The sequence below is a fragment of the Falco punctatus genome (assembly GCF_963210335.1).
Source record: "Falco punctatus genome assembly, chromosome: 4".
NCBI lineage: Eukaryota > Metazoa > Chordata > Aves > Falconiformes > Falconidae > Falco > Falco punctatus.
Window position 1 is genome coordinate 28,631,837 of NC_137583.1, and position 14,270 is coordinate 28,646,106.

The window sequence follows — 14,270 nt, forward strand, 5'->3', positions numbered from 1 at the left end:
GCAGGCAGCCCCATCTCCCTGCCGGGGTAGAAATGGGTCCCAAGCTGCGATTTTCCAGCATGTGAAGCAATTTTTTTCCTTTCTAAACTCCAGCCTGTAATGCCTTGCTCAGGTCCCTGCACAGCAGGGGTGTGGTCTGCCTCCCCCTCCTTGCTGGGATGCTCCAGGAACCAAATCCACAGAAAATTTCTCCGTCTACAGTGGTTTTCTGCCAGCTCAGCTACCCGAACCAGGTCATTGCAGCATCACACCAGTACTGGCACCCTGGTCCCTCACCTTCCTTGCTGTCCAGCACGGGATCCTTCAGGGAGCTGGCAGCCCCAGCCTGGCCTTGCACAGGGCTCTGCGCTGGGCTGATGCTGCTGCTCCCGTCCGCTTGGTCTTTGCCCCTCATTTCTTCCTGCCAAAGCGTGGACTTGGTGGCAGGGACCTTCTCTGCACTGGGGATGTTGCTGCTGGTCACGGCCATCTTAGCAGGACCAGGTTCCTAAAGACAACAGGGGAGACAGCAGGGTTAGAGGGGTTTGTCCCAGCTCCGCACCCAGGGTCCCCATGGGGCTGTCCCTGGTGCCATGGGCGCCACACAGCTTGGGTGTTGCTCACAATGCATGCCACAACAGGACAGGGACGGGGCTGCTCAGCCATGTGCCACTGCCACATTCGCAAGGGGACAAGCTTGCAGGTGGAAACCCTGCCCCAGGGCAGCGCGTCAGGGGGACAGGACCTCTCTGGCCAAAGGGACCATCACCGCTCTTACAGTGAGAGAGATGTCCCTCACTGTCCCTCCCTGGGGAGGGCTCCTCAAACCAGCTGCACCTCCCCACGCATCCAACTGGGAAAAGATCCAGAGTAAAGGCAAGCTGGTAAGTGAAGGAGACCTTCAGCCGGCGCTGAGCAGCGGAGGGGCTTGCTGGCTTTGTTTGGAATAGGAACCATCCCTCCCAGCACGGCGTGCAGGACGCTGTGGCCACCTCCACGTAACCCCTCGGGAAAAGCCCACCTTGTGGTCACGCAGCCCAGCCCCGAGCGGAGCCCTGACTCTTCCCAGTGTGCAGGGTCCCACATGGCTCCACTTACGCTCCAGCTCAGCAGCTCTTCCCAATGCTCACCCGGTGCATGTGTGGGGCTTTGCGCCTAAATTCATGTGCAACACCGCAGACCCACGGAGAAACGGGTCTGTCAGTCCTCACTCACAGGGAACCTGGAAATGCTCCCCTCACCTCCACCAGAACCCAGTTTGGGGTGACAGTGCACCCTCTGTAATTGATGCAAATAAATACAGCATGCTCCATTTTCCCCTGCATGTCCCTGGTCCTTCTGCACATCCCTGGTCCCTCCGCGGGCTGTCTCTGCCTTTCACACACACAGACCAATACCAGGCTTCTCTCCTGGGTCCCATTTGCCAGGACCGCATTTTCTCAGTGTTATAACTAACATCAAAAAACCAAAGGACACAGGACGGAGGAGAAAATTAATTCCCAGTCACCAGCAGCTGCGCTGTTCATCTGTCACAGCTGGTTTGCTACAGGCCACTGATAAAAAGAATAAAACCCAACCGGTGCTGTACTCCTCCCAGCCACTTCGGTTACCCAAGAGGCTGCTTGTTTTAAAATGGAAACACAATGTTGCATTGAGCTTTATGCTATTTTAAAACAATACCCCTCATCTTAAATGCTTCTCTGGCTAACAAGGGGGTCTGGAGTCCCTCAGATGATGCAGTTTTGGTGGCCACAGCCCGGACAGCCCAGATTTGGTGCACACACCAGGGGAGGCAGCAGCTTTCACAACTCGTTTAGGGTTTGGCTTTATTCATTGGCAGATGTTTTGCTGTTGCTGTATTAAGCTTCTGCATTAGCAGATTATTTTCCTTAAAGCCACCAATAAATCAATGACAACGACCTCCCCCCTCCAAAGTCTTCAGACTGTGGAGATTTTCTCAGCTACTTGTTCCCTTTCCATGGAGCAGGGGGAATCCAGGAGCACCCAAGCTGGCAGCCATGGGCTGGGGACACAGGCTGCGAAGAACATCCCCTCTGTCCCCCCTCCCACATCAGCAAACCACCGGGGGTTTTAGCCCTGCACCTCCAAACTGGCATTTGCAAGGCTGTGCCGGAGCCACTGGGGATCTCCCAGGGAGTGGGTCCTGGCTCCATGCGCGGCCACAACAAGCAGCAAATGACCTCAATTTTTAAAAGAAATCCCCTGGGAAATTTCACTTTAAGGGAATGCAGTGCTGGAGGTAAACAATCCAGAGTTCATGGGCATGCCACTCAAGGGGACCCTGCTTGAGCAAGAGGTCAGACCAGACAATCTCCCAGGTCCCTTCCACCCTCAACAACTCTCATTGAACTGAAAGCCCAAAGCTCATCACCCGCTCAGGATATATATTTTTATATATCCCTTACTCACACCCCCGTATAATTATTTGTAGATATGTATTTAATTAGACAGAGATATGAGGGCCAAAAAGCAGTCTATAAGCAAGCAGAGAAATTAACTCTTTGCTGCTCAGTGCTATGAACAGCTCCAAAAAGGAGTGTGCACCAAAATCAACCAAACCAGCCTTCAGTTGCCTGAAGTGTGTCTGGGCACGCTCTGCTTAGCCGAGCCTGCCACACCCCTGTGCAAACAGAGGGCAGTGCCTCAAATCCCACATTTCAGCCTGAAATCCTGCCTCAATTTCCCAGGTACAGCAGGCAAAGGCAGCCCAGTCTCTCCTGCTGCCCGCACCACTCTGCCAGAGGACGGCAAAAGCTGCAAGAGAAACCTGCCCTCTTTCCCCACCAAGACTGCAACCTGCTTGCAAAGCAAAGATTAAAACATTTCTAGGCTTGCACCTAACAACATGTCCAAAAACCTGCAGCTGCAGCAATATGCCCAGCTTCACCTGCATTGCTCCCACCCCAGTGATTTTGCAGGTGGAAGATGCAAAATGATGGAGGAAGCTGAAAATGGCCCTGATGCCCCAGGAGTGCTCAGCTGCAGCCAAGCTCTGCTGTAACATGGACAAGGAGAAACTACGTGTAGGATTGAGAAAAAGCAGAAATATCTATTGTTTTAAAATTTTTCTTTCGAACCATAGAGGTGTCCATCCCTGCCTGAGTGGCTCTCAGACACGATCTGCTGCCAGATTAGTGTGCAGCCGTCTTTAGAAAGAAATTAGGCTTTCTCCGCCGGCACACAGAAAGCAAGCTGAACAGCAGCCAAATTCAGGAGAAGCCATTTCACAGAGGGGGATTTGGTGTTGATTCTCTCCCCGGTATCCTCTCTCCTTCCCCAGACCAGCCACCTGCATCAACATGATTCAGGAGACAAAGGAAAGATGATTCTTCTGCCTTTACAGGTTGCTCATGAGCACCCGATGCAACGCAGCATCCGTCTGGTAGCAGGTCCCACCCACATGGAGGTTGTTTTCAGAAAAGTGAATTAGAATCTTCTTCTGGTGCCATGGGGCTGGGAGCGATGGGATGGATTGGGTGGAAGGAGAGCAGTGAGCAGGATGGGGACTGGGGTGGACCACCCCACTCCCTCCCGCACAAGCCTGAGCTTGAGCTCGTGTGGGATGGCTCACCCCCTGCCAAGGTGGGGAAAAGTGTCCCCAGGCTCCCCCAAGTACCTGGGGAGCCTGTCTGGCCGTGGGGAGCCAGCATCCTTCCCGCAGCTGCTTCCCTTATTTGGTGCTCAGGAGCTCGGATCCTGTACAGTTTCCAAGAAGTTGCCATGGTGATGAAACGTAACCCAGAATGATGTTTTTCTGGCTCTGCGCCCCTTCTCTCTGCCCCGTCCCCCTCCTGAACCCAGCCTGTATTTAGTGTTGAGCCAGGGATGGGGTGAGCATCCCTGCGCTGCTGCATCAGCTCACTGGGGTACCCAGAATGCGGCAGCCCCCACCCTGGGGCTTGACGATTTGCAACTCACAACGTGTCAACTCTTGGCCATGGAGGGAGAAGAGACCTTCCCTAAAGCATCACCAGAGCCACCACTCAAGGGGCTGTGACAGTCCCAGCCCTTGGCAGAGGGTAGCTCAGACTTCAAGCTTGCTGTGCAAAAAAGCATCATCTTCTCCCCCGTTTTTTCTTCCTGTTGCCCAGAACCTCTTAATCTGATGGAGTGGTGGAAACCCGATTCAAATGAACGTTGTACAAAACCCACGCATGACCCAGTTTGCACCAGGAGCACCCTGGAGACTTCATCGAACGGGACCTGAAAACTGGGCCTCAGGGGAGCCCTGGTGCTGGTTTCAGTCCCCCAGTGCTGCAGCCCAGCTCAGCCGGAGGAGCCCTCCCAGCCGGTCCCCCACAGCAGCGGGACACGTGCCCAGAGGTCAGGCGGTCTCGGGGACGCGGCTGTTCTCATCCCCGGCGAGGGACGAGGGTGGCCCTGGGGTCACGTTCCCCATCTGTGGGATTCTCCCCCACTCTGGCCACATGGGAGCCCGGCAGGAACCAGTGAGTCACGGACAGCCCCACTTTTTACCATTTATAGTCAAAGTGAGCACGAAGCCACCGCTGGGTCCCTGGAGAGCCCGGCTCCAGCCCCCGGAGCTCCCAGCCTGGCCCTGGCCTTTAGTATTTTCCTTTCATTCCCATTATCTCTAGGGTCATCTCGAAGGGGGTAACCGGAGCCCGATGGAATTTCATCCTGTTTCTGCCAAAATGGCCCGTGAACAGCCAGCACCTCTCCCTGGTCCCCCAAGGGGACCACGCAGCTTCGCAGCCGCTCCTGGGACAGTGTGTGTGGGGGCCAGTGCCACAAGACAGCGCCTGGGGGGAGTTAAATGTGGCCCCAAGGCAGCCAGGAAAGCAGCATGTGACCCTGGGAAGTGATGAGCAGGAATTAATTCACGCCGACCTGCTGCCCTGGCTCACCCTGGCTCTCACCCTCCATGCCAGCAGCATTGCCAGGCTGGCAGCCTGCTGGTCTGGCTGGTTTGGGAGGGGGGGGCATCTCCCCCAGGAGCAGGGCAATGCCATGGCCCTGAGAGGGGGGCAAGGGACTGGGTGACAGTGTGTGTCCCCGTGGGGTTACCTGGGGAGTTGGGGGCTCTACCTTCCTCTTCTTCTTCTGGTTCTGCTTGTTTGTCCTCGGATAGACTATCAGCATCTCCAGCCATCTGCAGGCAGAGAAAGCAGAGGGTGAGGTCTGTGCCCAAGGGCAGCGCACAGGGACGGGAGCGATGCTCGCGCGCCATCATGGGGTGCAAGACAGCCTCCCACAGGCTGCAGACCCCAAAGCTGTTCCCCTCCGCAGGTGACTCTGACCACACTGCCCGGGGAGATGCTGCCCCATCCCTCCTCCAGCTGCCTGCAAAGCTCCAGAGACGGAGCATCCACATTTCACCCCCAACCCCAGCCTCCCGGGGTTTGTAACTTGGCCATAAGCACACCCCTGAGCTGGGGCTGGGCACGCAGAGGAGCTCAGCTTCTCCAACCTCGTCAGGCTCAACATGGTAAACAGTACCCAGAAATCATCCCAGCCCGTTCCTGGGGGAAAAGCAAGGCAGGACAGGCGGGGAGGAGGGATGACCCCAGAGTGCTTTGGCTCAAACCCCACTCGCTGCAAGAGCAAGGCCGTGGCCAAGGCTGACATGGGACAGGGATTCAAGGATTCTGAAAGACAGCCGAGAAGGACAGAGCCTCTGGGGGGACCTTCCCCTTCAGTGATGCCAATGCCCGCACACTGCACACAAGGCACTTTTGTCCAAGAAAAAGCAGCGTGAACTTGGCATGGAGAAGTCCATCCCCTGCACAAACTGCTTCTCTGGGGGACCTTCCTGTGCCCTCCCACTGCGGCCTGATGACCTGCCCCTGCATCTCTTGTGAACTCCACAGGGATCTGTGGACCCCTGGGAAACATTCCTGCTTCAGATGTCCCTGCTTCCCTCTCCTGTTCCCCCCATTTTGCACGCTGCTGCTGTAAAGCGTTTTCAGATGACCACATCAAGTGGGTTTTGGTTAAGCAATAAATGCCAGAAGCATGCAACAAACGTAAAACAAATTCTCCCCCGGCCAGGGAAATCTTCCTGTCGTGCTGCAACTGCAAATGAAACCCGCCTGGCTTGGACCCGGAGCAGGACTGTTTCGGGATGATTAATGCTTGCAGTCAGGAGCAAACGTGCTGCTTCAAAATCCAGTGCCGGGCCAATGAACAATAAATCAGCCCCACCTTGCTCTACAATGCCTCTCCCTCCCGTGTGGTGGGCAGGACTGGCAACAAAAGGCTGAGCTGCAAACTGGAGTTTGGGGAGAAGGAGAAGAGAGCAAGGCGTGTGGGTTGGCCATGTTTTGGGGAGTAGCCATTGCTCCTGCCTTGGCTGCAGGAGAGCTGGCTCCTCCGTGCCGTGATTCCCCTGTGCCTCTGTAAGCCGGCCCCGCAGCCGCTGCAACCCCACTGCTGCAAATGGGGCCACGGAGCAGGGATCGCCTATGCTCACGTCTCAGTAGAGCAGCGAAGTTTCAACATTCATCTGATTAAAATCCCAAGCTCTTGGTAGAAAAATGCCTATTTCGGCCAGTATTTACCAAAACGGAGGGAGTCACAACCAAAGGAAATGCTTGGAAATAGAAATCATCTCAACAGAAAGCACCGACTCTGCTGCTGCCAGGGCTCGGGCAAGCAGGTGACATCACGCCTTGGGAAGAGTGGGAAAGAGCAAGCGCTTCATCCCTTCAGCTTCCTGCTCTAGTTTCAAATGTCAGCGAATTCTGGGAGGGAGGCACTGAGCCCCAGACATCCCACAAGGGAAACGCTCACAGGTGAGCAGCAGCACCATCCCAGCCCATTGCTGTGCGCTGGCAGCTCGGCTCTCCCGCAGCTCTGCACCCTCACCAGCACCGGCTTCGACCCAAGCTGGCATGTGAGATGGACGAGGATGTTCCTAGGTCACCATCCAGCACCTGGAGTCAGGGAATCTACCGCAATTTGCTCGTTTTAGTGGTTTAACCTTCAGTGTTGCTGTGCAACTGCACCCCAGCAGCAGGCACTCCTATGAGCAATGATATTTTAATCATCGTCAGAGGTCAGATGCTCCACTGGGACCAGGAGGATGGGCTGCATCCCATGCAGGGAGCGAGCGAAGCGGGGCAAGGTGGGCACTGTGAAGGCAAGTCCGAACAGGGACGGGGCAAATGCAGAGCAGACAGCCCCAAGAGGCCACATCTGCCCAGGGATGGACCAGAACCATGGCGTACGGCTCCCAGGGTCTGACACGCCAGCTCCAGGACTATGGGACCTACCACTGGTGTGTGGACAGGACCTGTGCCAGCGGGCTGGGTACCTGATCAGATGGTCCTAAAAGCACCGTTGGGCTCACCCCCCGCACCCATCAGCTCCAAGCCTGTCCTGATGTTCACCCTGTGGACAAGCTTCTTCCCTAGCAAGTAAACAGCTACCTTCTGCTGGGGCTGAAGCTGCCATGGCCAGCCGAGCAGCACCTTGGCACCTGATGTATCCTCTGAGCATCCCACAAATGCTCCAGCATAGCTCAGCTCATCCTCTGGGGTAAAAGACACTGGGAGTGTTGTTTCTGCAGCTGGGAGCAGGATGCTGCCCATTGGCAGACAACAAAACCATGAAACAGTGGCCTTTGTAAGAAACAAGTGATTCAGGAGGATCTCAGCTCCAGGGCCTGGCTCTCAGGCTCCTGGCAGAGGCTGAGCTTCCTTAAGCACTGGCTCTGAAAGGTGGCCGGCGTGTTGGGGAGCCTCACACTCCAGCCCGGCATGACCAAGCACACACACTAGGCGTGGAGCAAAGACAAATAAAGGATGGCTACACAGGTCTCTGCTGAAATCAGTCCTGCTCACACCATAAATCTGGTGGCTCAGTGGGTGCTTAGGCCCCTGCTCAGCTGCAAAGCACCAGGCAATGGCAGGGGTCTGCCAGGCAGGGGAGTGGGGAAGGGGAAGGGGAAGGAAACCCTGTCCTTGCCAAAAAGTTGGAGAAGACTGGAGCTGACCCCAAGGCAGCAGCTACACCCGGCCCCCAGGACTGTCCCTGCAGCAGGCTGTGATGGGCACTCAGAGATCAGCCTGGGTACGCACTCCCACCGCACCTGGCCTGGGGCAAGGTCCTACCTGCCCTCCTCTTCCTCCCGGCTAAGGGAAGATCCCAGTGGTGGCTCATCCCCAGATCTGCACTCACCCGCTGATGATCTCCTTGTTCTCAGCCCGGATGAAGTGCTCTTTCTCCGGTGTCAGGATGCACAAGGAGAATTTCTGCCCTGTCCGGCTCTCCCCATCCACCACATCCGTGCACTGGTTCATGTTGATGGTGCCCTGTGGGAGGGTGGTTGGCTGCAAGGGGAAAGAGAAAGGAGTAACATTTAAGAAGAGGAGAGCAGATGAGTGCGGAGTTGAGTCCTAAAACCTCTCCTGGTGGACATGGGGATCCTACACACCAAGATGCTTTGCCCACGAGTACCCATACCCACCTGTGCACCATGCCAGCACACAGCGAAGCCCTGTGTCACACACCTGGGGACACAGCCCAGCAGGCACAACTCCTGCCAGCGAAACACTCCTACGCCAAACACCCAGGGAAGGATGGCTGCCCTGCTGCAGCATGGGGACACCCAGGCAAGGCACTGAGTGGCCAGCTTTTGGGTTTCCAACCCATCTGGGGTGGTGGGGTAGCACGTGGGGCAAAGGGGTGGCAAAGCAGCAAGGCCCCACTGCCCTCAGCACTGAAAGGCTGAGGCACTACAGACACGCATGTGCCAGGTTTTTCCCATTAAAGCTAACAAAACATGGACATTGCCAGGGAGGGAGAGCAGCACAGAAGAGACCTTATCTGTCTGATGGGCTTTGCAAAGAGTCTCACCTCCTGACCCTCTTGCTCCAAGCAGACACAGCAGAGTGGGACAGGCAGTGCCCCCCCCCCCCAGACTAAGGGGATGCGGAGGGACCCAGAAGGGTGTCAGCGCAGACGAGAGCTGACAGGCCCATCTGGAGCGGCGCCGGTTCATCCGATTACAGCACAGCCACCCGCAGCCTTCCCTCCCTGAGCAGCGATGCCATGTCTCCCCCCTGCCCACCCTACTTCTGCCCCAGCAAACTTAGTGACACTGGGGCTCCCCCTGCACCCTGGCACAAACCTGTACCTGGGGCATAAATGACCAGGCAGAGGGACCCCTCCAAACTGATGACAGCGTCACAGGAGCACCCAAAGCAGCCCATGGCCACCTCCTTGCCCTGCCAAAGCCTCCTGGTGCCCTCTAGATGGCCAGGCCAACGGGGAGATGGATTTTCGGCAGATGCTGTTAAGGTTTTTACCACGGAAACCAGCTCCCCTGCTAGTAAAACCCCTCCAAAAGCAGCCTGCGCCATGCAAAGAAGGGGCAGCTGGGGACAGCTCGATGGCCCCAGCCCATGACCCTAGGAAATTCAGATCAGCCCCCCAGGCTCCCTGGTTTACCCATCTGTGGGCTGTGGGAATGAGTCCCCTTCCCCAGGAAAAGGGCTTTCCCTGCAGCTGTGTCCCCAGGTGGGAACATCCTACAACAGCCCAGGGGTGGCATAGAGCCCTCACGGGTGCTGCAGCATCAGTGTCCAGTGTAGGCACACAATCGGGACTGGTTGTACACCAGGGACACCAAAACCTCCTCTCTTCATTCATGGAAACCAGCATCAGCATCCACAGACCCCATGGGATAGAAGGAGGGAGAGAAAGGGAAGCTGAGCCCAGACCCCTGGCACGGCACACGCACAGCCGCCCGCCCTGCACTGCCGCAGGTTGTCGGCTTCTAAGAGGATTTTTTGTCTTAGACAACAAAAATAAAACCCCGCTTTCCGGGAGCGATAAAAACCCAACGGAAAAACTTTCTCCTGCTCCAAGTAGTCTTAGGAACATTTTTGTTTTGTTGGCCTTCGTCGCAGCCAGTGCTCTCAGGACTGTGAGGTCTGGGTCCAATCCCCTTCCCCACCCACAGTTTTGCACCAGGGAACGCAACCCGGACCAGGGAGAAAGGGGATGAGGGCAGCTCCAGGAGGGAGCCCCAGTCTCTCATGGGTACCCTGGGCCACTCGGTCCCACGTGCCACAGGCCCCCCTCTGCTCCCTGGGAGGCCCCACAGGGATTTGGCAGGGAGCTGGCCTAGGAGGAGACAGCTCTCCTCCCTCTTTGACCCCACGGCAGCGTTCAGGGCAGTTTCCCCTGCTGATCACACCCAGCCCTGACCCAAGCGTGCCCGGAGCGGAGGAGCAGGTCTGCTCCCCCATCGGGCCAGCCCCATGAAGTGGTTTTGCTGCGCACCCCTCCTTGTGAGGGTGAACAGTGGCATCTTGCACAGCCCAACACATGGATCCCCGTCCACCACCGCGCCTCTGAGCCGGGACACCAGGAGAGGGGCTGCAAGAAAAGCTGGGATTGCCCCCCTTGCACCTGCAGCCAGGGACAGGATGGGCACCAGGGATGAACCCCCCACCCCACAGCAGCCCCCCTGCACCTCTCAGCAGCAGATAAAACCTGACGAACCAGCAGCCTCCCTCGCTCAGGATGTAAATTCCTTTACACCATTTATTTCCTTCCTTGAAGGCAGCGCAGCCACTTTGAAGCAAGGCGAAATGCAAATGGTGCCAGGTGGAAACGCGTGTGCACACACACAAACTCCAGCGAAGAAAAGGACAGGGCTCGGGCAGCGCTGCACCCCAGGAGTGCCTCGAAATCAGCCGGGGATCCCGGCGAAGGAGCTGGCAATGGTGCATGGCTGCTGTCCCCAAGGAAGCAGAAGAGGGACAGCCTTCGCATGCCGCAGCTGTGGGTCGGTGGCGTGGGAGCAGGGGAGACGGGAGAGGCTCTGCAGCAGGGGATGAGGACACACAGACCCCTTCCCTGCCTCTGAGCACCTGTGCTGGGGGGTTTCTCAGGGCTGGGGATCCCTGGGGAAGGATAAGCAGAGCTGGTCCCAGGCCAGGTGAGGACTGCATGGCTCCAGCAACTGGAGGGGAATAAATAAATGCAAGAGCTGGGAGGTGTTACACGGCAGAGACGCCAGAGCAGTAACAAGGCTGGGACTCCAACCAGCCCTTTGAAGAGCAGGTGCTTTGATACATGGTGGAACCCAGCGTCAGACCCCGGAGCTATGGGGAGGCTTCGTGTCTGGGCAAGGCAGGAGTGGACGCTCAGGCTCAGCTCGGGCTCCAGCTGCTGGCTTCTGCTGGTCACCTCCTTGGGGACAGCCCCGTCCCCAGGCATTGACCCTGCCTTTACCCTTTCTCATGCTGCTGTCCATGGGACAGAACACAGCTACCCTGCCACTGGATCTGGTGCCTGGGTGTGCCAGGCAGCACGGCAGGGTGCACCAGCAGAGAACACTATTACAGGCACCACCACAAGCAGCATCTCTCCTCGGTGCTACCGGCCACCCCCAGCCTGGCAAGTGGCGCAGCCCCCCGCCGCTCACCACGTGCCGGCACAGGGAAGGCAGCACCTGCACCATATGAGCAGCTACAGCTCTCCACACTGCCAGTACCAGCAAAGGAACCGCAGCCAAGAAACAATTGTGTTGCTGTTTCCCTCTGGTGTAACAGATCCATATTTACACACACACGTGTGCTTGCAGCATCCCTCTCCGTACTACACAAAGCCTATAGTATGTTCTCCTCCTCCTCTCCCTTCTGGGCACCCAGGGTGTGAGTCACACTGTGCCCTCCGCATCCACAAACCCAGCAGCCTCCAGATGAGATGCAGGGACCTTTGGATGGATGCTCTTAGGTTGCACAACCAGCAACTGCAGCAAAACAGCGGAAAGGAGGGAAAGAAAGAACGGGGACCTCTTACAAGCCCGAATGAAGACATTCCAAGCAGGACATTACCAAGAGACCCAGGCACTGTGGCAGGAGGATGCACAGTGCTGGATGCTCTGTGGGTGATGAACTGCCAGAAGCAGCGGGTGATGCTTTAAGTCAACAGGGTTTATCTGCAAGTCTCCCTCATTTCCATACGGTTTTGCAGGGCTAAGGCAGAAATACAGGGTTATTGAGATAGAAAAATTGCCAATTTTTTTCCAAGTACCTTCCCCATCATTTCTAACACATGTGCATCATAGAAGCTCGATCTAAAACACAACAGAGCTTGGCTCAGCAACTGTACACAAGATGTTTCCCGAGTAGGTAAACCTGTGGTCAAGCTCTCGAGGAGCAGCACTGCCATGGCCTCAGTGGGACACAGCCAATGCCCACGCTGTTCTCCAGCACTATTACACAACGTGGGTTGACAAAATCTGGGATACAACCTTTAAAGAAAGGCGATGGGGCAGGGGGAGGAGGAAACCAAACAAAAGGGACATTTTACTTTCTGCCAAGAACCAGGAGGGGAAGAAAAAAAAAAAACCCTACAACCATTTGTCTATCTTGCATGGCGGGCTGGTTGCCTTGGCACCAGAGCCCGGCTGTCCCAGGGGGGAGATTGCAGCTCTGCCGTCCCACCCCTGCAACGCTGCATGGGAAGGGCTCCGGCTCCGGCTGGCTCTGCCCTGGCTCCCAGTGCCACCGCCGAGCAGCAGCGAGCCCGGAGAATAGACATCCATGCTTCCTCCACGAATGCTTCTTGACAAATGTTAATTCTCCGAGCTAAAATATTCATGAGGGTGGCTGCCGACAAGCGTGCTGCCCATTCGCAGCACTTTTCAGTACCATGCAGAGGCAGCTGCCGTGTTTGCTAAAAGCTTCACCCATCCCCAGTGCCTGGGCTCAGCCGACAGCGGTGCTCGAGGTGGGCTGCAAGCAGGATCTTGGTTTTGCAGCAGCGTGGGAGGGAGCAAGGCTCCACTGCCCCATCACCACCAGTGCATCAGAGCAACATGGAGACAACCATACCTTGGGCGAGGGCAGCAATGCAGCTTGGGCAGGCAGCTCCTGGCACCGGCGCGGCACAGGAGGCTCACGCCAGAGCCGCGTCCACCGCTCCCACCCAGAGGGCATCGACAAGAAAGCACCAACCCCTTGAAAAGTCACGAGGAGCTCACTTCAGCCGTGGGAGGCTATGCATGGCCTCCCTAAACCACAGCCGGGGATGCACCGTGCACACACCGGGGCTGGCCCTGCCAGCAGGCTCGGCCGGGGGGTGCTGCTGGGGTGCTCAGCCTGCTGCTGGTGCCAGCGGGGTGGCCACGGTGTGACCCGAGCTGCCCGGGCGAGCGTGGCTGGCACAGCAGCAGGCCTTTAATGAGCATTTTAGACTTCCTGCCACCAGGCACAAAGCTATCGATACGGTCACAACGCGCCCGGAGCTCTGCGGCAGGCAGATTTTATTACACTTATAGATCGCCTAACAGGCTGAGCACCCTGGATTTATTAAATTAGACAAAGGCTCTTGAAAACAACCTCTGTGAGCTCTGCAAAAGGATGGACTAGAGCAGTCGCCCACCGAAGGGGAACAGAAGGTTGTGCTCCTCCACCCCACACCTCCCCTACAAGCAGGAGCGCTCCCCCATCCCCGCCATCCCCATGGCAGCTCTCTGCTCTCCCTGTGCCACACAAGCAGGAGGCAGGTATCTTTTCTTGGCCACCTGAGCACACCTTCCCCACCTGCAGCCTTCCCAAATCAGCAGCTACTGCTCAGTGAAGCCACTGAGAAACCTCCAGCTCGCTCAGGCTGTGCACCAGGCAACAGAAAAGCAACACGTGTCCCCCTGCACCTCTGCAGGCACACTTCATGCCTCTGTGCAAGAAACAGGGGGAAGATGCCCCCAAATCTCGCTGCTACCTGGACTCACTAGCCAGCCAGAAGCCATCACCCCCTTTCACCCACAGAGGCAGAAGCGGTGCTCTGCAGATGTGGCCTTGGCACGTGCCTGTGTGGCTCTGCACCAGCAGCAAACCTGGCTCGTGGTGCTGCCAGCAGCCACCCAGTGCCAGCACGAGGAGAGGACAGGACACCTGCCCCGGTGTGCGGCCAGTGACACAGAAACACCCTCCTGGTTGGATAAATGCCGTAACACTTTCCCCAGCCCCATCACGCATTTCCCCACTGTTGGCCCCTGCTTGTTCATCACGGGCACCAACAGCTGGCTCCTGAAATTCATTTTGCTGTAGGAGCTCCCCACAGCCACAGGTCACCTACGCCAAGGAACAGGCTCAGAGAGGTGGGCTTGGAGGATGGGTTAGCAAACCCTACGCATGCCCGTCCCTCCATGCCGAGCCCCTGTAGAGCCCTCCCGAGCCTCTACCAGGAGATGAAACATCATCAGCTCCATTTTTGCCAGGGGGAAGGAATTTTCTTCCCTGGGAGCAGTTTGGGGAGGGGGTGAAGCATAGGGGCTGGCCAGGAGA

The 14,270-nt window shown here is 57.1% G+C and overlaps 1 protein-coding gene across 8 annotated transcripts in view; it reads right to left on the reverse strand.

Annotated features, from left to right (window-relative positions):
• Positions 1–14,270, reverse strand: part of MPRIP (myosin phosphatase Rho interacting protein) — an 89,226-nt gene that overhangs the window by 44,413 nt on the left and 30,543 nt on the right. For all 8 annotated transcript variants that reach the window (XM_080386631.1, XM_080386630.1, XM_080386627.1 and 5 more), the window contains exons 4-6: positions 8,143–8,294; positions 5,029–5,113; positions 277–487 (exon numbers count right to left, since the gene is read on the reverse strand). In XM_080386631.1, the coding sequence (XP_080242757.1) occupies positions 277–487; positions 5,029–5,113; positions 8,143–8,294 (448 nt within the window). The remainder of the gene's footprint in view (positions 1–276; positions 488–5,028; positions 5,114–8,142; positions 8,295–14,270) is intronic.